The 23,385-nt window shown below is 50.8% G+C and overlaps 1 protein-coding gene across 1 annotated transcript in view; it reads left to right on the forward strand.

Moving 5' to 3' along the window:
- Positions 1 to 2,633: 2,633 nt before the first annotated feature.
- Positions 2,634 to 23,385, forward strand: part of PSMB1 (proteasome 20S subunit beta 1) — a 37,739-nt gene continuing 16,987 nt past the window's right edge. The window contains exons 1-3 of the mRNA XM_075338194.1: positions 2,634 to 2,824; positions 6,364 to 6,471; positions 16,667 to 16,748. Coding sequence (XP_075194309.1) covers positions 2,715 to 2,824; positions 6,364 to 6,471; positions 16,667 to 16,748 — 300 coding nt within the window. The 5' untranslated portion in view covers positions 2,634 to 2,714. The remainder of the gene's footprint in view (positions 2,825 to 6,363; positions 6,472 to 16,666; positions 16,749 to 23,385) is intronic.

The following is a 23,385-nucleotide window of genomic DNA, read 5'->3' on the forward strand; positions in this document are numbered from 1 at the left end:
CTATAGCTGCCCGGGGTCCTGCACCACGTACTGTAGCTACCTGGGGTCCTGCACCGTGTACTATAGCTGCCTGGAGTCCTGCACCGTGTACTGTAGCTGCCTGGAGTCCTGAAACGTGTACTGTAGCTGCCTGGGGTCCTACACCGTGTACTATAGCTGCCTGGGGTCCTGCACCATGTACTGTAGCTGCCCGGGGTCCTGCACCGTGTACTGTAGCTGCCTGGGGTCCTGAACCGTGTACTGAAGCTGCCTGGGGTCCTGCACCGTGTACTGTAGCTGCCTGGGGTCCTGCACCGTGTACTATAGCTGCCCGGGGTCCTGCACCGTGTACTGTAGCTGCCTGGGGTCCTGCACCGTGTACTGTAGCTGCCTGGGGTCCTGCACCGTGTACTATAGCTGCCCGGGGTCCTGCACTGTGTACTATAGCTGTTTGGGGTCCTGCACCGTGTACGGTAGCTGCCCGGGGTCCTGCACCACGTACTGTAGCTGCCCGGGGTCCTGCACCACGTACTGTAGCTTCCTGGGGTCCTGCACCGTGTACTATAGCTACCTCGAGTCCTGCACCGTGTACTGTAGCTGCCTGGAGTCCTGAACCGTGTACTGTAGCTGCCTGGGGTCCTGCACCGTGTACTGTAGCTGCCCGGGGTCCTGCACCGTGTACTGTAGCTGCCCGGGGTCCTGCACCATGTACTGTAGCTGCCTGGGGTCCTGCACCATGTACTGTAGCTGCCCGGGGTCCTGCACCACGTACTGTAGCTGCCCGGTGTCCTGCACCACGTACTGTAGCTTCCTGGGGTCCTGCACCGTGTACTATAGCTACCTCGAGTCCTGCACCGTGTACTGTAGCTGCCTGGAGTCCTGAACCGTGTACTGTAGCTGCCCGGGGTCCTGCACCGTGTACTGTAGCTTCCCGGGGTCCTGCACCGTGTACTGTAGGTGCCTGGGGTCCTGCACCGTGTACTGAAGCTGCCTGGGGTCCTGCACCGTGTACTGTAGCTGCCCGGGGTCCTGCACCATGTACTATAGCTGCCCGGGGTCCTGCACCGTGTACTGTAGCTGCCCGGGGTCCTGCACCGTGTACTGTAGCTGCCTGGGGTCCTGCACCGTGTACTGTAGCTGCCCGGGGTCCTGCACCGTGTACTGTAGCTGCCTGGGGTCCTGCACCGTGTACTGTAGCTGCCCGGAGTCCTGCATCGTGTACTGTACTGTAGCTGCCCGGGGTCCTGAATCTTGTACTGAAGCTGCCCGGGGTCCTGCACCGTGTACTGTAGCTGCCTGGGGTCCTGCACTGTGTACTATAGCTGCCTGGGGTCCTGCACCGTGTACTGTAGCTTCCCGGGGTCCTGCACCGTGTACTGTAGCTGCCTGGGGTCCTGCACCGTGTACTGTAGCTGCCCGGGGTCCTGCACCGTGTACTGTAGCTGCCTGGGGTCCTGCACCGTGTACTGTAGCTGCCTGGGGTCCTGCACCGTGTACTGTAGCTGCTTGGGGTCCTGCACCGTGTACTGTAGCTGCTTGGGGTCCTGCACCGTGTACTGAAGCTGCTTGGGGTCCTGCACCGTGTACTGAAGCTGCTTGGGGTCCTGCACCGTGTACTGTAGCTGCTTGGGGTCCTGCACCGCGTACTATAGCTGCCCGGGGTCATGCACCGTGTACTGTAGCTGCCCGGGGTCATGCACCGTGTACTGTAGCTGCCCGGGGTCCTGCACCGTGTACTGTAGCTGCTTGGGGTCCTGCACCGTGTACTGTAGCTGCTTGGGGTCCTGCACCGTGTACTGTAGCTGCTTGGGGTCCTGCACCGTGTACTGTAGCTGCTTGGGGTCCTGCACCGTGTACTGTAGCTGCCTGGGGTCCTGCACCGTGTACTGTAGCTGCCTGGGGTCCTGCACCGTGTACTGTAGCTGCCCGGGGTCATGCACCGTGTACTGTAGCTGCCCAGGGTCATGCACCGTGTACTGTAGCTGCCTGGGGTCCTGCACCGTGTACTGTACCTGCCTGGGGTCCTGCACCGTGTACTGTAGCTGCCTGGAGTCCTGAACCGTGTACTGTAGCTGCCCGGGGTCATGCACCGTGTACTGTAGCTGCCCGGGGTCATGCACCGTGTACTGTAGCTGCCCGGGGTCCTGCACCGTGTACTGTAGCTTCCCGGGGTCCTGCACCGTGTACTGTAGCTGCCTGGGGTCCTGCACCGTGTACTGTAGCTGCCTGGGGTCCTGCACCGTGTACTGTACCTGCCTGGGGTCCTGCACCGTGTACTGTACCTGCCTGGGGTCCTGCACCGTGTACTGTACCTGCCTGGGGTCCTGCACCGTGTACTGTACCTGCCTGGGGTCCTGCACCGTGTACTGTACCTGCCTGGGGTCCTGCACCGTGTACTATAAGCATTCTTTGCAACATGTACACACACACTTGTGCACTGTACACATAAAAAGTGAAATAACCATAGTGTGCGTCTGGTCGTCTCTTTGTTTTCCTCACACATTGCAATGTTTGGTTATGGAGGGCAATGCTGGAGACATTTATAGTAATGGCCGAAACGTTACTGAGCGCTGCAGCCCTTCCCCTATGCGGCCCAGATGCCCGGAGAGGGGGCGGGGCTTGTTTGTCGGTCTTACGTCACCGGTTGTTGAATGCCGGAAACCGGAAGCGCGATTGTCGCCATCTGCAGCACAGTGAGACAGCAGAGCGTGTGGGACAGTGACTCTCCGTACGGGATGTATCTGGCTAACTGTGCGCGTCCTAACCAGAAGCAGTACAAGGCCATGGAGTACCACTATGCCGGGCCCGTGGAGCAGCGCTTCAACCCCTACACGTTCAACGGCGGGTAATATATGGTGCCGGCACCGCGGTGTCCTTTCACTTTCGGTCTCCATATTCGTCCCTATATAGGAGTCCTAGCTCTAAGTGCAGTGACTGCACTGCTCCCCCCCCAGGACCACACTGCCAGCTATCAGTATTGTAGATGTCCCCCCCCCCCCCCAGGACCACACTGCCGGCTATCAGTATTGTAGATGTCCCCCCCCCCAGGACCACACTGCCAGCTATCAGTATTGTAGATGTTCCTCCCCCCCCCAGGACCACACTGCCAGCTATCAGTATTGTAGATGTTCCCCCCCCCCCAGGACCACACTGCCAGCTATCAGTATTGTAGATGTTCCCCCCCCCCCCAGGACCACACTGCCAGCTATCAGTATTGTAGATGTCCCCCCCCCCCCCCCAGGACCACACTGCCGGCTATCAGTATTGTAGATGTTCCCCCCCCCCCCCCCAGGACCACACTGCCGGCTATCAGTATTGTAGATGTTCCCCCCCCCCCCCAGGACCACACTGCCAGCTATCAGTATTGTAGATGTTCCCCCCCCCCCCCCCAGGACCACACTGCCAGCTATCAGTATTGTAGATGTCCCCCCCCCCCCCCCAGGACCACACTGCCGGCTATCAGTATTGTAGATGTTTCCCCCAGGACCACACTGCCGGCTATCAGTATTGTAGATGTTTCCCCCCCCAGGACCACACTGCCGGCTATCAGTATTGTAGATGTTTCCCCCCCCCAGGACCACACTGCCGGCTATCAGTATTGTAGATGTTTCCCCCCCCCAGGACCACACTGCCGGCTATCAGTATTGTAGATGTTTCCCCCCCCCAGGACCACACTGCCGGCTATCAGTATTGTAGATGTTTCCCCCCCCCAGGACCACACTGCCGGCTATCAGTATTGTAGATGTTTCCCCCCCCCCAGGACCACACTGCCGGCTATCAGTATTGTAGATGTTCCCCCCAGGACCACACTGCCGGCCATCAGTATTGTAGATGTTCCCCCCTCAGGACCACACTGCCGGCCATCAGTATTGTAGATGTTCCCCCCTCAGGACCACACTGCCGGCTATCAGTATTGTAGATGTCCCCCCCCCCCCCCAGGACCACACTGCCGGCTATCAGTATTGTAGATGTTTCCCCCAGGACCACACTGCCGGCTATCAGTATTGTAGATGTTTCCCCCAGGACCACACTGCCGGCTATCAGTATTGTAGATGTTTCCCCCAGGACCACACTGCCGGCTATCATGCTCTATGGCTGCTCGCTGTGATTGTCAGGTGTAGCAGAGCTGGAAGCATCGTGGCACCTCATGTGGATTACGTCGGACCTGGAGAGCTGTTATTTGTGGGGTTAATAAAGTGGTGAAAGAGGGGGCTTTATTGTCTTTTATTTCAAATAAAGGATTTTTGGGGTGTTTGTGTCTTATTTACTTTCACTTTAGTGAGGAGGGGGTGTCTTATAGATGCCATCACTAAACTAGGACTTAGTGGCAGCTATGGGCTGCTGCCATTAACTCCTTATTACCCCGATTGCCACTGCACCCGGGTAATTTGGGATGAGGTGGGTAAAGTCCCAGGACTGTCGCATCTAATGAATGTGGCAATTCTGGGCGGCTGCCAGCTGATATTTTTAGGCTGCGGGGCTCCCCAGTCTGAGAATACAGCCCCCAGCTGTGAGGCTTTATTCTGGCTGGTTATCAAAATTGGGGGGGGGAGGGCTCGCTGTGGTGGTTTGTTTTTTTTATTTATTTATTTTGCTGTACGCTATAGACCCGCCCACCGGTGATTGTGATTGGCTGTAGTCAGACAGCTGTCACTCAGCGTGGGGGCAGGTCTCACTGCAACCAATCACAGCTACCGGTGAGCAGGGAAGGCGTGAATATGTTATGAGACTAATGAGCGGCCAGCTCTGGAAGATGAAAGAGCTGCCGCGGGAGCACTGTGACAGACGACTGATGATTGGTGAGTATGAAGCGCTTGTTCCTACCCCTTTGTGCCCGATTCTGGTCATAGACTTTTTATGGGGAGCAGCATCTGGCCAGATACCGGGGATCGATCCTCAGCCGACCCAGAGTCAGCGGGCGATTGATCTGCCAGCCCTCCAAACCACAGGGACCTGCGGAAAATAAGTGACATGCACATTCTTTTCCGCAGCAAAACCTGTTGGTGAAAAAACGCAGTGTGCATGCAGCATTTTTTTTTTTTTTTTTAACCATAGGTTTTGCTGGGGAAGGACTGCAGCAAGATTATGAACATTTTCTGCAGCAAAACCACGGTAAAAAATGCAGTGTGCGCACAGGGCTTAAGGGTGTGTGCCCACCATCAGTGTTTTGGATGCAGCATGCTTCAGCTGCGTTGTACAGTACAAGCATAGTGGATGGGATTTCTAGAAATCCCATGCCCACTGTCTTTTTCCCACAGCAAACACTGACCTGCGGTGCGTCTTTCCAGGCCGCAGCATGTCAATTGTTTGCTGTGGAATCGCATGCTCCTTCGTTGGGAGAACACAAGTGAAAGACCGCAGCGACCCGAACCATGATCGTGGATACAAGGAGCTACGGTCTCGTGTTCTCCTGCAGAGGAGAGTCGCGGCCCCGCAGGTCCGGACTCCCTGCTGCATTCTGAACACAGCGAGTCCAGATCGTGTGCACGTACCCTAAGGCTATGTGCACACGCTTCATCTTTCTCTGACCAGAAAGGTGCAGCGTTTTTGGCCCAAAAAAAGGCATCCACTGCAAAAATGCATCGAAAAATCAATGTTTTTTTTTTAATCGCGTTTTACTGTTTTGTTTTGTTTTTTTTACCGCATTTTTGCTTAATGCATTTTTTTATATCAAATCTAAAGAATAGAACATATAGAATAGATAGAAAGAAGTAACAGAGTAGCTTAATAAATAGAGCCATAGCTAGCTTGGCCAGCTATTTTTTATTTTTTTTTTTAATTTTTGGTAAAAAAAAGACTTGGTTTCCCCCCCATTTTTCATATCCAGCACAGCAACCGCAGCAGCTGTGAGCTGCAACCCTCAGCTGTATGCTGTGCCTTGGATGGTTATGAAAAATAGAGGGGATCCCACACCTTTTTTTTTTTTTTTTTTTTTTTTTTTTAGTGTTTGATTTACTTAAAAATGACATGGGGTCACCCATTTTATTAAAACCAGCCAAGGTAGAGCAGACAACTGGGGGGTGATATTATTAGGGTGGGAAGGGCCATGGTTATTTGGCCCTTTCCAGCCTAACAATAGCGGCCTACAGTCGCTCCATCCATTAGTTGCACTGTTTGGACAGCAAAATAGAAATCTCAGACTTTGCTGGGTGAAGCAAATGCATGCAATGAGGTGCATCTTAGTGACCTCAAAAATGCACTAAAAACGCAGTAAAAGATGCAGTGTGTGAACATAGCCATAGAGTTCCTTTAACATTTAATTGAGCAACAAATGTGAGTAATTAGAGAATTATGATTCCTTTTCAACCTTAATCTCATTGCATTTGTCAGAAAAACCCATGAATAGAAAGGCAGGTTGTAATAATATTTTCTTCTTCTTCCTAGAACTGTCCTGGCTCTTGCAGGGGAGGACTTTGCTATCGTTGCATCAGATACCAGGCTAAGTGAGGGGTATTCAATCCACAGCAGAGACACTCCAAAGTGTTACAAACTGTAAGTCCGTTTCATGACCTTTTTGACTTGAAAGGTAAAAACAAAGATATTATTACACTTAACCCCTTCACCCTGGGCGTTTTTTCTTTTTGTTTGTTTTTTCCCTCTTTCTTCCGAGAGCCGTAACGTTTTTATTTTTCCGTCAACCTTCCCATATAATGGCTTGTTTTTTGCGAGACGAGTTGTAGTTTTAAATGAAACTGAGTTTTACCATATAGTCTACTGGAAAACAGCAAAAAAAATTTCAAGTGTGGAAAAAATGCAAAAAAAGTGTGCTCGCACAATAGTTTTTGGGATATTTTTTTCACGGTGTTCACTATATGTTAAAACCGATGCCACTATGATGCTTGAGGTCGGTGTGAGTTTATAGACACCAAACATGTATAGGTTTACTTGTATTTAAGGAATTAAAAAAAATTCACAAGTTTATCCAAAAAAAAGTAGCGCACTTTTTGCGACAATTTCCGAAACATGTAGCGCTCTTTTTTCGGGATCTATGACTCAGTGACGGCTTATTTTCTGCGTCTCGAGCTGACGTTTTTAACTATACCATTTTTACACAGATGCTACATATTTATCGCCTGTTACTGCATTTTCCGCAAAATTTGCGGCGACCAAAAACACGTAATTTTGGCGTTTGGAATTTTTTTGCCGCTATGTCATTTACCGATCAATTTTTATATTTTGATCGGGCATTTCTGAACGCGGCGATACCAACTGTGTATATGTGTGTGTATATAAAATTTGCATAGAGCCAGAGAGAGGGAGGAACAGAGGGGGGGGAATCCATATGCATAACCCGCCCGGATATTATCTGCAGAGGTGCAACTGTCAGTCAAAAAGCTGATGAAGTTTTAAACTTCACAAACTTGGATTTCACAGCCTAAACATCTGAGCTGCCCACTAATGGTGTGTAGAGAATGTGCCTGATAGTGCCAGTACTGCACTGGCTTTACCTTATATAGATCTATGGTCCGGACCCAGATCCCCGTGAGAATCTGCCTCCAGAGCTTATTTTAAATGAAAGGAGGCATTACCAGTGTGAGACATGTAGATCAGGAGAGCAGGCTCAGTCATAAGTGATGAGTAGAGAGGAGCTGACCCGCTGTTTTTACTGCCTTCATTATTTAGTCAAAATGACCTTGCAATATGATCTCTAGGTTAATACTATTACAGCAATGACAAAATTGTATAATATGTTGGGAGGTTTTTTGGTTAGTCTTTTCTGATGTTAAAAAAACTGTCTCCATTTTCTGAGACCTGTATTATTTTTGTTCTGATGTAAATGTGAGGGCTTGTTTGTGTGTTGAGCAGATGCTTTTATCAGTACCATTTTGGGCTTAATGATTTTGATCACCCTGCAATCATCCAAATGTCTGCACTGTATACTGCAATGCAACTGTATTGCTGTAGAAAACACATACTTACATAGACCTAAGTCTTTTTTCAATCTATCTAGTTCAATCTTCCTCCACCAATTATATATTTTGTCATTAACCCTTTCACGCCGCCCTGCAAAAAAAAAGTGTGATCACAAAATAGTTTTTGGGATATTTTATCACCTTGTTCACTATATGATAAAACTGATGTGTGGGTGTGATACCTCAGGTCGGTGCAAGTTTGTAGACACCAAACATGAATAGGCTTACTTTTATCTAAGGGGTAAAAACAAATTCACAAGTTTATCCAAAAAAAGTGGCAATATTTTTGCGTCATTTTCCAAAGCCCGTAGCATTCTCATTTCTTCGGCGCTCCATTGGGAGACCCAGACGATTGGGTGTATAGCACTGCCTCCGGAGGCCACACAAAGCAATTACACTAAAAAGTGTAAGGCCCCTCCCCTTCTGGCTATACACCCCCAGTGGGATCACTGGCTCACCAGTTTTCTGCTTTGTGCGAAGGAGGTCAGACATCCATGCATAAGCTCCACTGTTCAGTCAGCAGTAGCTGCTGACTATATCGGATGGAAGAAAAGAGGGGCCCATACTAGGGCCCCCAGCATGCTCCCTTCTCACCCCACTTGCGGTTTGTAAGGTTGAGGTACCTATTGCTGGTACGGAGGCTGGAGCCCACATGCTGCTTTCCTTCCCCATCCCCCTGAGGGGCTCTGAGGAAGTGGGATCTTTCCGGCCACCAAGCCCTGAGGCCGGGCTCCATCCACAGACCCATAGAACCTGCTGGATGTGGAGCGGGAGTGCCGTTCAGGGACAAGGCCCTGCAACTTTCAGGTACTCTGTGTCCCCGTATGGCAGGCCACGCACACTCCAGGCTTGCTGGGCGTGCTAGTGGGCCGGGGACTGTAGCGCTGTGCGCTGGGCTTATAGTCCCTGCAGATTACTGGGGGACTTTACGTGTGGGGACCGCCGCGCCAACCGCCCCTGGAGCGGCGGCGCAGCTGCGACTTGTAGTGCGCCGGGGACGCGCCGACCGCGCTTTTACGGCGGCGGCGCTTCTAACTTTAGTCCCCGGCTTTTGCGGCCTAGCGCCGCTTCGTTCCCACCCCCACCCTGTCACTCAGGGACAGGGAGAGACGCTGTTCTATAGCAGCGCCGAGGGCTGGAGACTTATTTGCATTCTCCAGCCCCCTTTACTAGACACAGTGGGCGCCGGGTTCCCGCTCTTGTCTCGGGCACGCCCTCGGCCCGCCCCTCTCCTCTGGACGCCGGCAGCCATTCCGGCACGCAGAGCGGGAAAACGGAGACACTGAGCTACCAGCAGGATTCCGGCGCCACACACCCGCTTTTGTGCGGGCGGTAAGCGGCAACTAAAGTGCTGACCCACTAATGCCGAAGTGTCCTGTTGTACTTTTGTACGGTCGCTATTCAGGATGCAGACCTAGAAACAGCAGCAAAAGATCAGGGGTGCTAAAGCACAGACTCTATATGCTGCTTGTCTTGCATGTGCTGCAGTGTCATGTGTCCTTTATGCTTGTATGCTTTACATTGCACTGTAAGGGCTATTCTTGGCTGTCTTCCCGCCTAGATGGCTAGACAGCGGCAGCAAACAGCAATGGTGCTAAGGCACAAGCTTTCAATGCTGCTTGGATTGCATGTACTGCAGAGTTTATTTTCATGCTTGTACATTCACTGCATGTCGCTATTCTTGGCTAATGCTCCTTGATGACTAGACAACAGCAGCAGAAAAGCAAGGGTGCTAAGGCACAAGCTTTCAATGCTGCTTGGATTGCATGTGCTGCAGTGGTTATTTTCATGCTTGTATGCTATACATTCACTGTATGTCGCTTTTCCTGGCTAATGCTCCTGAATAACTAGACAACGGCAGCAGTAAAGCAAATGTGCCAAGGCACAGGCTTTCTATGCTCCTTGTACTGCATGTGCTGAAGTGTTTATTGTACTTCATGCTTGTATGCTATACATTGCACTGTACGGTCGCTATTCTTGGCTAATGCTCCTAGATGGCTAGACAGCAACAGCAAAAAAAAAAAAAAAAAAAAGCATGGGTGCCAAGGCACAGGATTTCTCGCTGCTTGTACTGCATGCGACTGTTCCAGGACCCCCAGTGTGTGCAATTACTCAACGGGGTCTCTGCTACAGGTGGCCAAAAGAACCACCTGTGATCCCTGTCCAGGGACAGGGACGGAGTTGCAGTTTCCGCTGATATATTGTCTGTGGCTATGACTAACATCTTACAGACTTTGCAGTCCAGACAGACCTTGGGCAATGTTGATTCAATGCCCCTGGCCACCCTGATTTCGAAACAAATCATGGCTCCAGGAGGGTCCCATGCATCCCAGGGTGCAGGCTCTGACACGGACGGCAGTCCCAGACGGCCTAAGCGAGCTCCCTAAGAACGGCCCTCGACTTCATCACAGTACTCTCTGTATGATGAGGCAGACGTAGCTGTTCAGGACTCTGATCCTGAGACCGCTCTCAATCCGGATACACCGGATGGTGACGCTATAGTGAATAATCTTATAGCGTCCATCAATGGAAGGTTGGGTATTTCTCCCTCAACTCCTCCAGTGGAGGGGTCAGCTTCACAGCAGAAGAAATCCCTATTTCGGTATCTCAAGCGTATATTGAGTACTTTTCTGGTCACTCTGACTACAGAGAAGCAGTCCAGGAACATCACGCTTATCCCGATAAGCGTTTCTCCAACCGTATTGAAGATACGTGTTGTCTCTTCCCCCCTGACGTGCTCAAGCGCTCCAAGGGTGGATCCCCCAATCTCCAGGCTTGCGGCTAGATCTATAGTTGCAGTGGAAGATGGGACTTCACTTAAAGATGCCATTGACAGACAGCCCTATCGGCGGGTCGGTTGCCCCGGCATTCGCAGCCATAGAGGCACTCCAAGCTATTTCAGCTAGTATTGCGCAGAGGGACGCGGTCACATGTACATCTTGGCCGCAGTAGCGTCCTTCACCTCGCAATGTCGGCATTGCGACTCAAGCTGTTTATGCTGTCCTGGACTCTACGAGCCGTACGTCAGTGGCGTCCGCCAACTCCGTGTTGTTACGCTCCTAGTGTTAAGGGATTGGAGTAGATGCTGCTTCCACAAAAGTGCTTAACCAGATTGCCTTTATCTGGTGACAGACTGTTTCGTGAGCGGTTGGATTAAATCATTCAACTGTCCAAGGGTACGGATTCTTCCTTACCCCAGCTATCAAACAAGACCCATCAGGAGAAGGGACAGTCGAGGTTTCGGTCCTTCCCAGGCTCGGGCACGTCCCAATTGCCCTCGTCCAACAGGACTCAAAAGGCTCAGAGGGGCGCAGGTTCCTGGCGGGCTCAATCACGCCCGGAGAAGGCAGCCGGAGGAACCGCTACCAAGGCGGTTTCCTCATGACTTTCAGCCCTCTCTCTCCGCGTCCGCGGTCGGTGGCAGACTCCCCCGCTTTAGCGACATTTAACTGCCACAGGTCAATGGCCGGTGGGTGAGAGACAGTTTGTCGCAAAAACTTCCTCACCGGCCGAGCCGAGGCTCTTCTGCAGGCAGTAGGAGTCGTAATCCCGGTTCCTCCTCAGGAACAAGAGACACTTTTTACTCCGATCTGGTCGGGGTGACAAAATAGGACGACTCCTTCCGTTCCGTTCTGGACCTTAAACTGCTCAACAAGCACGTGAAAACCAGGCGGTTCCGGATGGAATCCCTCCGCTCCGTCATTGCCTCAATGTCTCAAGGAGATTTCCTAGCATCAATAGACATCAGGATGCTTATCTCCACGTACCGATTGCTCCAGAGCACCGGCGTTTGCTACGATTCGTTATTGAAGACGAGCATCTTCGGTTCGTAGCCCTACCCTTCGGTCTGGCGACAGCCCCACGGGTTTTCACCAAGTTCATGGCAGCAGTGGGACCGCTCCCGCACTCTCAGGGTCACCCTGTGATCCCTTACTTAGACCATCTACTTGTCAAGGCACTCTTTTAAGAGGCATGCCAACACAGCCTGAACATGGCGCTGGAGACTTCCCAGAGTTTCGGGTGGGTCCTCAACTTTTCAAAGTTAAACCCAATCGCTGGCATATCTTAGCTTGGGGTTTCACACTCCCTCAGCGATGGTGAAGCTTCCACTGGACAAACAGCGGTCACTACAGACGGGGGTGCAGTCTCTCCTTCAAGGAGACACCTCATCCAGAGGCAGTCCCTTTCACGCAGTTTCATCTGCGTCCACTTCAATAGAACATTCTTCGCTAATGGGAGGGGAAGTCGATGTCCCTACACAGGAACGTCCCCCTTTCTCAGACGATCAAGGACTCTCTTCAGAAGAGTCCACTCTTCAGATCAATTGTCTGGAGCTCTGGGCAGTGCATATGGCACTGCAAGACTTCCTGCAGTGGCTGGAAGGCAAACAGATCCGAATTCAGTCGGACAATCCACAGCGGTGGCATACATCAACCACCAAGGCGGACTACGCAGTCGGCGAGCCTCCCAGGAAGTCCGCCGGATTCTGCTAGGGGTGGAAGACAGAGCATACACCATATCCGCAGTTCACATCCCGGGCGTAGAAAACTGGGAAGCAGACTTCCTCAGTCACCAGGGCGTGGACGCAGGAGAATGGTCTCTGCACCCGGACGGGTTTCACGAATCGGCACAACAGCAAGGTCCCGGTTTTCATGACGATCAAAGAGCTCTGGCGACAGGCATCTCACGGTCGGTCAACCGTGGGCACTACCAGACCGGCCAGACTTACTGTCCCAAGGGCCGTTTTTCCATCTGAATTCTACGGCCCTGAACCTACTGTGTGGCCATTGCGTCCTAGATCCTAGTGTCCTCAGGATTATCCCACGGGGTCGTTGCCACCATGAGACAGGCTATGAAGCCCACGTCTGCTAAGATCTACCACGGAAGTGGAAGATTTTCTTTTACTGGTGCTCTGTACAAGGAGTGTCCCCCTGGCCATTGGCATTGCCTACTTTTCTTTCCTCCCTGCAATCTGGGTTGGAAAAGGGCTTGTCGCTCGGCTACCTTAAAGGGCAAGTCTCGGCGCTATTGGTGTTTTTTTCAGAAGCGTCTAGCACGACGTCCGCAGGTACGCACGTTCCTGCAGGGGGTTTGGTCATACCGTCCCCCCGTACGAGCGGCCGTTAGATCCATGGGATCTGAACAGGGTACTAGTTGCTCTCCAGAAGCCGCCTTTCGAGTCTCTGACGGATGTTTCACTCTCTCGACTATCACGGAAAGTGGCCTTTCTGGTAGCGATCACGTCTCTTCGGAGAGTGTCTGAGCTAGCAGCGCGGTCATCCAAGGCTCCCTTCCTGGTGGTCCACCAGGACAAGGTAGTGCTGCGCCCCATTCAGGAGTTTCTCCCTAAGGTAGTATCCTCGTTTCATATTAATCAGGATATCTCCTTACCTTCTTTTTGTCCTCATCCGGTTCACCGGTATGAAAAGGATTTACATTTGTTAGATCTGGTGAGAGCACTCAGAATCTACATTTCCCGCACGGCGCCCCTGCGCCGCTCTGATGCACTCTTTGTCCTTGTCGCTGGCCAGCGCAAGGGGTCGCAGGCTTCCAAAGCCACCCTGGCTCGATGGATCAAAGAACCAATTCTTGAAGCCTACCGTTCTGCTGGGCTTCCGGTTCCATCAGGGCTGAAGGCCCATTCTACCAGAGCCGTGGGTGCGTCCTGGGCATTACGACACCAGGCTACGGCTCAACAGGTGTGCCAGGCAGCTACCTGGTCGAGTCTGCACACTTTCACCATACATTATCAGGTGCATACCTATGCTTCGGCGGACGCCAGCCTAGGTAGAAGAGTCCTGCAGGCGGCAGTTGCCTCCCCGTGGGGGAGGGCTGTCTTTGCAGCTCTAACATGAGGTATTTCTTTACCCACCCAGGGACAGCTTTTGGACGTCCCAATCGTCTGGGTCTCCCAATGGAGCGCCGAAGAAGGGAATTTTGTTACTTACCGTAAATTCCTTTTCTTCTAGCTCCTATTGGGAGACCCAGCACCCGCCCTGTTGTCCTTCGGGATTTTTGGTGTTTTTTTCGGGTACACATGTTGTTCATGTTGAATGGTTTTTCAGTTCTCCGACGTTACTTCGGAGTGAATTTGTTTAAACCAGTTATTGGCTTTCCTCCTTCTTGCTTTTGCACTAAAACTGGTGAGCCAGTGATCCCACTGGGGGTGTATAGCCAGAAGGGGAGGGGCCTTACACTTTTTAGTGTAATTGCTTTGTGTGGCCTCCGGAGGCAGTGCTATACACCCAATCGTCTGGGTCTCCCAATAGGAGCTAGAAGAAAAGGAATTTACGGTAAGTAACAAAATTCCCTTCTTTTTAAGATTTATGGCTCAGTGACGGCTTATTTTTTGCGTCTCAAGCTGATGTTTTTAACAGTACCATTTTGCGCAGATGCTACTTTTTGATCGCCTGCTATTGCATTTTGCGCAAAATTTGCGGCAACCAAAATACGTAATTTTTGTGTTTGGAGTTCTTTTGCCGCAACGCCATTTACCGATCAGATTACTTGATTTTATATTTTGATCGGGCGTTTCTGAATGCGACGATACTAAATGTGTATATTTTTTATTTTTTTTAACCCTTTAATTTTCAATGGGCCGAATGGGGGGTGATTTGAACTTTTTTTTTTTTTTTTTTTTTACTAGTTCACCTAGGGTACTATAAAGATCAGCAGTCTGATTAGTCTTCCATGACTCCAGATCACAGCTACACAGATGAGATCTGGAGAAAAGCTGCTTTAATCTCACACACGACAGTCTGCCGCCAGTGAGAGAAAGTCACTCATGATAGCTACAGGAGTCATCACATGACCCTGTGCCACCATGGCAACCACCGGAAGTCACATGATCAAGTAACGTGACTTAAGATGACGCTGGGTAAGTTATGCTTACGGCGGCGTGTTACATCTCGCTGTCAGAACTTGACAGCGAGATGTAAGGGGTTAATAGGCGCAGGTGGAATGCAATACTTTGGATCACGGGGCTCTAATCTCTTTTTATTCACTCTAACATCATGTTTGCTTTGCAGCTGCTGCTTGACATTGAGCGCTGCTGCTCAGCTTATTTGTAACCAAAATAGCCAAGTCCTTCTCCTGTTCTCCTGTGTTTTTAAAATGCATTAATGTGGGAGGTACAGACATCCCCGTTTACATTGAATTCCATGGGAGCCACACCAATGTGTACGGGCACTCATAGAGGGGGACTATATTCCAGAATAGCATCATTTTAACAGTCCTGTTAGCAACTTATAAAATATTTAGATAGGCGATTGCTGGGCATAGTAGTACTCCAAATGTATTGAAATTGTGGCAGAGTTATTTACTACTGGAACTTATTTGTTGCCGTAATATAAGAACAAAGAATTACATTTCCCAGCTAAGGACCACATTGGCCTAGCCGCTATCATTTATTGACATATTGACCCATTTTTGGGCACTGCCTAGTCAACCTGCTGTAAATACGTGCGTTTTAGTTCACAGTAAGGCATGTATGGCATGTCTTTGTTACTGGTGTCTTGCACTAGGCGCTATAGGTAAATTTAATATTTTAATTTTACTTAGTAAATGTTACATATCATGTTAAAACTCCAAGTCACTCCAACGGTGAAACCTGTTTGTGGACACAATCTTATATAGCTGGATGATCAACAGCTTACTAAAGGAAAAGGAGCTCTGACAGAGGTAGCAGTTAGAATGAGTGGCTACAGGACTACAAAGAGGAGTTGTCATCTAGTGCTACTGCTGCCGTATCTTCAGTCTTATCAGATGAGGAATCATTTTGAAATTTATTTGGATGAGATGGAGCAGCAATGTGTTGCAGGGAAAAATATTATTTTCCCCATAGTAAACAGACTGACCATATTTCAGCAACATTTTTCATTTGCTCTCAAAATAGAAGAGTTCAACCATTCATCAAAACTGACTGTGCATGAGGCAATTCCTTTATGCCCTGAGATTGAGACATTGCCCATGTGGTTACTGCTTTGCCAACAACCCATGTTAGTGTAGAGAGGCTGTTCTCTAGCCTTAAAATAGGCCAGATTGCAGGTCACCTATGGAAGAGGATCTGATAGTATCACATCTATGTCTCAGAACAAAGACTGCACAAATGTTGTTCAGTATGTTTGTTTTTGTTAAAATCTCCCCGCCCCCCCTTCGCTTATTGCATAGTGGATTACATATTTATAATTTATTGAAGGTTTTTGTTGTGTACTAAAGTAGTATTTCAGTAAATTATATTTTATCTAAATAGCTTGATTATTGTATCATAATAATGATTCAAAGCCTGATGTTGCCATGTCAACGCGAGCCATGAATGAGGGAGTCGGGATCAGGGAAATTGAGGAGTCGGAGGTTTGGCTTAGACTCTGCAGTCCTTGTTAAAAGCCGAATGACTCCTGCACCTGTCAAAAGCAGATGATGACTGAGTAAGAGTCATCATCTGCTGAAAAAGATGCGGGCTCAGCTGCTGAGCCTGTGTTCAAAAAGACTTGATATGACGCACTGGTATGTCATATGGTGGGGGAAAAAGTAGACGTAGACTGTGCTTGAACTGTTAAACACAGAAGGTTTACTACACTAAAGAACAGCAGAGGGAAGAAATTGCAGCATTTACACCACCAGACCAACACCCACAATCCTCCTGTATTGGGAACCTGTGAGGCTTTGAATTGCATTATCTGGACGTAGCTGTATGCACTCCCTTTCTATATCACCCAGTGATGGCAATATCTGTGATTTAATGTTAAACTTTTTTTTTTTTTTTTCTGGCACAGGACAGACAAAACAGTCATTGGTTGCAGTGGATTTCATGGGGACTGCCTCACACTCACTAAAATAATTGAAGCTCGGTTAAAGGTAAATCATTAATGCTGTATTTCACTAAAAATTGGGGTTCGTTTATATACTGCCTTGTAAAAGTTTTCGGCCCCCTTGAATTTTTCAACCTTTTCCCACATTTCAGGCTTCAAACATAAAGATAAAAATTGTAATGTTCTGGTAAAGAATTAACAACAAGTAGGACACAGTTGTGAAGGTGAACGAAATTTATTGCTTATTTTAAATTTTTGTAAAAAAATAAATAACTGAAAATTGGGGCGTGCAATATTATTCATCTTTAAGTTAATATTTTGTAGCGCCATCTTTTGCTGCGATTACAGGTGTAAGTCGCTTGGGGTATGTCTCTATCAGTTTTGCACATCGAGAGACTGAAATTCTTGCCCATTCTTCCCTTGCAAACAGCTCGAGGTGAGTGAGGTTGGATGGAGAAGGTTTGTGAACAGCAGTTTTCAGCTTTTTCCACAGATTCTCGATTGGATTCAGGTCTGGACTGTGACTTGGCCATTCTAACACCTGGATACATTTATTTGTGAACCATTCCAATGTAGATTTTGCTTTGTTTGGGATAATTGTCTTGTTGAAAGACAAATCTCCGTCCCAGTCTCAGGTCTTTTGCAGACTCCCAACAGGTTTTCTTCAAGAATGGTCCTGTATTTGGCTCCATCCATCTTCCCATCAATTTTAACCATCTTCCCTGTCCCTGCTGAAGCAAAGCAGGCCCAAACCATGACGCTGCCACCATGTTTGACAGTGGGTATGGTGTGTTCAGGGTGATGAGCTGTGTTGCTTTTATGCCAAACATATCATTTGCCATTGTGCTTAAAAAGTTTTGATTTTGGTTTCATCTGACCAGAGCACTTTCTTCCACATGTTTGGTGTGTCTCCCAGGTGTATGACTGATTGTTGTCCTATGGACAGACTCTCCCACCTCAGCTGTATATCTCTGCAGTTCATCCAGGGTGATCATGGGCCTCTTGGCTGCATCTCTGATCAGTCTTCTTTTTGTATCACATGAAATTTTTGAGGGATGGCCGGGTCTTGGTAGATTTGCAGTGGTATGATACTTCTTCCATTTAAATATGATCGCTTTCACAGTGCTTCTTGGTATGTTTAAAGTTTTGAAACTTTTTTTCTTCGGCGCTCCATTGGGAGACCCAGACGATTGGGTGTATAGCACTGCCCTCCGGAGGCCACACAAAGCAATTACACTAAAAAGTGTAAGGCCCCTCCCCTTCTGGCTATACACCCCCAGTGGGATCACTGGCTCACCAGTTTTCTGCTTTGTGCGAAGGAGGTCAGACATCCACGCATAGCTCCACTGTTTAGTCAGCAGTAGCTGCTGACTCTATCGGATGGAAGAAAAGAGGGCCCAGATAGGGCCCCCAGCATGCTCCCTTCTCACCCCACTTGCGGTTTGTAAGGTTGAGGTACCCATTGCGGGTACGGAGGCTGGAGCCCACATGCTGCTTTCCTTCCCCATCCCCCTGAGGGGCTCTGTGGAAGTGGGATCTTACCGGCCCCCGAACCCTGAGGCCGAGCTCCATCCACAGACCCAGAGACCCTGCTGGAGGAGCTGAGTACAGTCAGGGACAAGGCCCTGCAACGTTCAGGTACTCTGTGTCCCCGCACAGACAGGCCACGCACACTCCAGGCTTGCTGGGTGTGCTAGTGCGCCGGGGGCACTAGCGCTGCGCGCTCGGATTAGAGTCACTGCAGCTTCGCTGAGTGATTTTTTTTGTCTTGGGAACTACCGCGCCGGCCGCTCCGGGAGCGGCGGCGCCGCTGGGACTTGTAGTGCGCCGGGGACTCGCGCTGCCTGCGCTTTTACGGCGGCAGCGCTCATAAATCTAGTCCCCGGCTTTTGCGGCCTAGTTACGGTTCGTTCCCGCCCCCACCCTGTCAATCAGGGAAAGGGAGAGACGCTGTGCAATAGGCAGCGCCGAGGGCTGGAGCCTTATTTACATGCTCCAGCCCTCTCACTAGGCACAGTGGGGACGCAAGTTTCCCGCTCTTGGTCTCAACACACCCAGGGCCCGCCCCTCTCCACAGGACGCCGGCAGCCATTCCTGCATGCAGTCTGGCTGGAGAACGGACACAGGCTCTGGGGGACTCAGACAAGGGACTCTGGCGACCACACACCCGCGTTTATGCGGGCGGTAAGCTGCACATAAGTGCTGGCCCCACTAGTGCCACAGTGTTATTTGGTGCATTTTTTCTCTGTACCATATATATTTATATTGCACTGTACAGTCGCTTCTTGGCTTATACCCTCATTGCTCTGAGGAGACAACAACATGTCATCCGCAAAACGTAAGGGTGCCAAGGCACAGGCGGTACGCACTGCTTGTGCCGCATGTGGGGCTAATCTACCGGCAGGTTCCAATGACCCCCATTGTGTGCAATGTTCAATCCCTGTGCCACTTCGTCAGCCAGAGTCTATGGTAGTAGTGGCCCAGGCAGAGACGCCTGTGAACCCTGCCCCGGTGACGGGGACAGAATTTGCAGTTTTTGCTGATAAGATGTCTGTGACTATGACAAAAATTCTGGAAACCTTGCAGTCCAGGCCAGTTTCTCAGACCATGGACACTGCTGTGTCTATGCTCCCCGGTCCCCCTCAGTTGGAACTAATCCGTACTTCAAGGGGGTCCCAGGCATCACAGGCTGAAGACTCTGACTCGGATGACAGTCCCAGGCAGCCTAAGCGGGCTCGCTGGGAAAGACCCTCGCCGTCATCACACTGCTCAGGGTCTCAGCGAGACGAGGCTCTGTATGAGGAGACAGAGGTGGGTGATCAGGAATCTACTCCTGACACCGCTCTCAATCTAGATACCCCTGATGGTGACGCTATGGTAAATGACCTTATAGCGGCCATCAATAGACTGTTGGATATTTCTCCCCCAGCCCCTTCTGCTGAGGAGGCAGCTGCACAGCAGGAGAAGTTTCAGTTCCGGTATCCTAAGCGTAAATTGAGTACTTTTCTGGACCACTCTGACTTCAGAGAATCAGTCCAGAAACATCATGCTTATCCAGATAAGCGTTTCTCCAAACGTCTTAAGGATACACGTTATCCCTTTCCCCCTGACGTGGTCAAACGCTGGACCCAGTGTCCAAAGGTGGACCCCCCAATCTCCAGGCTTGCGGCTAGGTCCTTAGTTGCAGTGGAAGATGGGGCTTCACTTAAAGATGCCAATGACAGACAGATGGACCTTTGGTTAAAGTCTGTCTATGAAGCTATCGGCGCGTCGTTTACTCCAGCATTCGCGGCCGTGTGGGCACTCCAAGCTATTTCAGCTGGCCTGGCACAAGTGAACTCTATCATACGTCCAGCAGTGCCGCGAGTAGCGTCCCTAACTTCGCAAATGTCTGCGTTTGCGACTTACGCTATCAACGCTGTCCTGGACTCTACGAGCCGTACCTCAATGGCGTCTGCCAACTCTGTGGTTTTGCGCAGAGCCTTGTGGTTAAAGGAATGGAAAGCAGATTCTGCTTCCAAGAAATGTTTAACCAGCTTGCCACTATCTGGAGACAGACTGTTTGGTGAACAATTGGCTGAGATCATTAAACAGTCCAAGGGTAAGGACTCCTCCTTACCCCAGCCCAGATCGAGCAAACCTCAACAGAGGAAGTGGCATTCGAGGTTTCGGTCCTTTCGAGGCTCCAGCAAGACCCAATTCTCCTCGTCCAAAGGGACTCAGAAGGAGCAAAGGAGCTCAGATTCCTGGCGGGCTCATTCACGCCCCAAGAAAACAACCGGAGGAACCGCTTCCAAGGCGGCTGCCTCATGACTTTCGGCCTCATCCCTCCGCATCCTCGGTCGGTGGCAGGCTCTCCCGCTTTTGCGACATTTGGCTGCCACAGGTCAAAGACCGGTGGGTAGCAGACATTTTGTCTCACGGGTACAGGATAGAATTCAGTTCTCATCCTCCGCCTCGGTTCTTCAGAACCTCCCCACATCCCGACCGAGCAAATGCCCTTCTGCAGGCGGTGTGCTCACTAAGAGCAGAAGGAGTGGTGATCCCTGTTCCTCTGCAGGAACAAGGGCAAGGTTTTTACTCCAATCTCTTCGTGGTTCCAAAAAAGGACGGCTCGTTCCGTCCTGTTCTGGACCTAAAGCTGCTCAACAAGCATGTGAACGCCAGGCGGTTCCGGATGGAATCCCTCCGCTCTGTCATTGCCTCAATGTCTCAAGGAGATTTCCTTGCATCAATAGACATCAAAGATGCTTATCTCCACGTGCCGATTGCTACAGAGCACCAACGTTTCCTACGTTTCGTGATAGGAGACGACCATCTCCAGTTCGTAGCTCTGCCATTTGGTCTGGCGACAGCCCCACGGGTTTTCACCAAGGTCATGGCGGCAGTGGTAGCAGTCTTGCATTCTCAGGGACACTCGGTGATCCCTTACTTGGACGATCTACTTGTCAAAGCACCCTCTCAAGAGGCATGCCAACACAGCCTGAATGTTGCGCTGGAGACTCTCCAGACTTTCGGGTGGATCATCAACTTTTCAAAGTCAAACCTGGCACCGACTCAATCACTAACGTATCTTGGCATGGAGTTTCATACTCTCTCAGCGATAGTGAAGCTTCCGCTGGACAAGCAGCGGTCACTACAGACAGGGGTGCAGTCTCTCCTTCAGGGTCAGTCGCACCCCTTAAGGCGCCTCATGCACTTCCTAGGGAAGATGGTGGCAGCAATGGAGGCAGTCCCGTTCGCGCAGTTTCATCTGCGTCCACTTCAATGGGACATTCTCCGCCAATGGGACGGGAAGACAACTTCCCTAGACAGGAAAGTCTCCCTTTCTCAGACGGCCAAGGATTCTCTGCTATGGTGGCTTCTTCCCACCTCATTATCGCAGGGAAGATCATTCCTGCCCCCATCCTGGGCAGTGGTCACGACAGACGCGAGTCTGTCAGGGTGGGGAGCAGTTTTTCTCCACCACAGGGCTCAAGGGACGTGGACTCAGCAGGAATCCACCCTTCAGATCAATGTTCTGGAGATCAGGGCAGTGTATCTTGCCCTATTAGCCTTCCAGCAGTGGCTGGAAGGAAAACAGATCCGAATTCAGTCAGACAACTCCACAGCGGTGGCATACATCAACCACCAAGGAGGGACACGCAGTCGGCAAGCCTTCCAGGAAGTCAGGCGGATTCTGATGTGGGTAGAGGAAAGAGCATCCACCATATCAGCAGTTCACATCCCGGGCGTAGAAAACTGGGAAGCAGACTTCCTCAGTCGCCAGGGCATGGACGCAGGGGAATGGTCCCTTCACCCGGACGTGTTTCAGGAAATCTGCCGCCGCTGGGGTGTGCCGGACGTCGACCTAATGGCGTCTCGGCACAACAACAAGGTCCCGACCTTCATAGCGCGGTCTCGCGATCAAAGAGCTCTGGCGGCAGACGCCTTAGTGCAAGATTGGTCGCAGTTCCGGCTCCCTTATGTGTTTCCACCTCTGGCACTCTTGCCCAGAGTGTTACGCAAGATCAGATCCGATTGCGGCCGCGTCATACTCATCGCCCCAGACTGGCCGAGGAGGTCGTGGTACCCGGATCTGTGGCATCTCACGGTCGGCCAACCGTGGGCACTACCAGACCGTCCAGACTTGCTGTCCCAAGGGCCGTTTTTCCATCGGAATTCTGCGGCCCTGAACCTGACTGTGTGGCCATTGATCCTAGCGTCTTCAGGATTATCCCAAGGGGTCGTGGCCACCATGAGACAGGCTAGGAAGTCCACTTCTGCTAAGATCTACCACAGAACGTGGAAGATTTTCTTATCCTGGTGCTCTGCACAAGGAGTATCTCCCTGGCCATTCGCGTTACCTGTTTTTCTTTCCTTCCTGCAATCTGGGTTGGAAAAGGGCTTGTCGCTCGGCTCCCTTAAAGGGCAAGTCTCGGCACTATCCGTGTTTTTTCAGAAGCGTCTAGCACGACTTTCTCAGGTGCGCACGTTCCTGCAGGGGGTTTGTCATATCGTACCTCCGTACAGGCGGCCGTTAGATCCGTGGGATCTAAACAAGGTCCTTGTTGCTCTCCAGAAGCCGCCCTTCGAGCCTCTGAGGGATGTGTCACTTTCTCGACTCTCACAGAAAGTGGCCTTTCTGGTAGCGGTCACGTCTCTTCGGAGAGTGTCCGAACTAGCAGCGCTGTCATCCAAGGCTCCTTTCCTGGTGTTCCACCAGGACAAGGTAGTGCTGCGCCCCATTCAGGAGTTTCTCCCTAAGGTGGTATCCTCTTTTCATCTTAATCAGGATATCTCCTTGCCTTCCTTTTATCCGCATGCAGTTCATCGGTATGAAAAGGATTTACATTTGTTGGATCTGGTGAGAGCACTCAGAATCTACATTTCCCGCACGGCGCCCCTGCGCCGCTCGGATGCACTCTTTGTCCTTGTCGCTGGTAAGCGCAAAGGGTCGCAGGCTTCCAAAGCCACCCTGGCTCGATGGATCAAAGAACCAATTCTTGAAGCCTACCGTTCTGCTGGGCTTCCGGTTCCATCAGGGCTGAAGGCCCATTCTACCAGAGCCGTGGGTGCGTCCTGGGCATTACGACACCAGGCTACGGCTCAACAGGTGTGCCAGGCAGCCACCTGGTCGAGTCTGCACACTTTCACCAAACATTATCAGGTGCATACCTATGCTTCGGCGGACGCCAGCCTAG

Source organism: Anomaloglossus baeobatrachus, chromosome 3 (genome assembly GCF_048569485.1).
Source record: "Anomaloglossus baeobatrachus isolate aAnoBae1 chromosome 3, aAnoBae1.hap1, whole genome shotgun sequence".
Lineage (NCBI taxonomy): Eukaryota > Metazoa > Chordata > Amphibia > Anura > Aromobatidae > Anomaloglossus > Anomaloglossus baeobatrachus.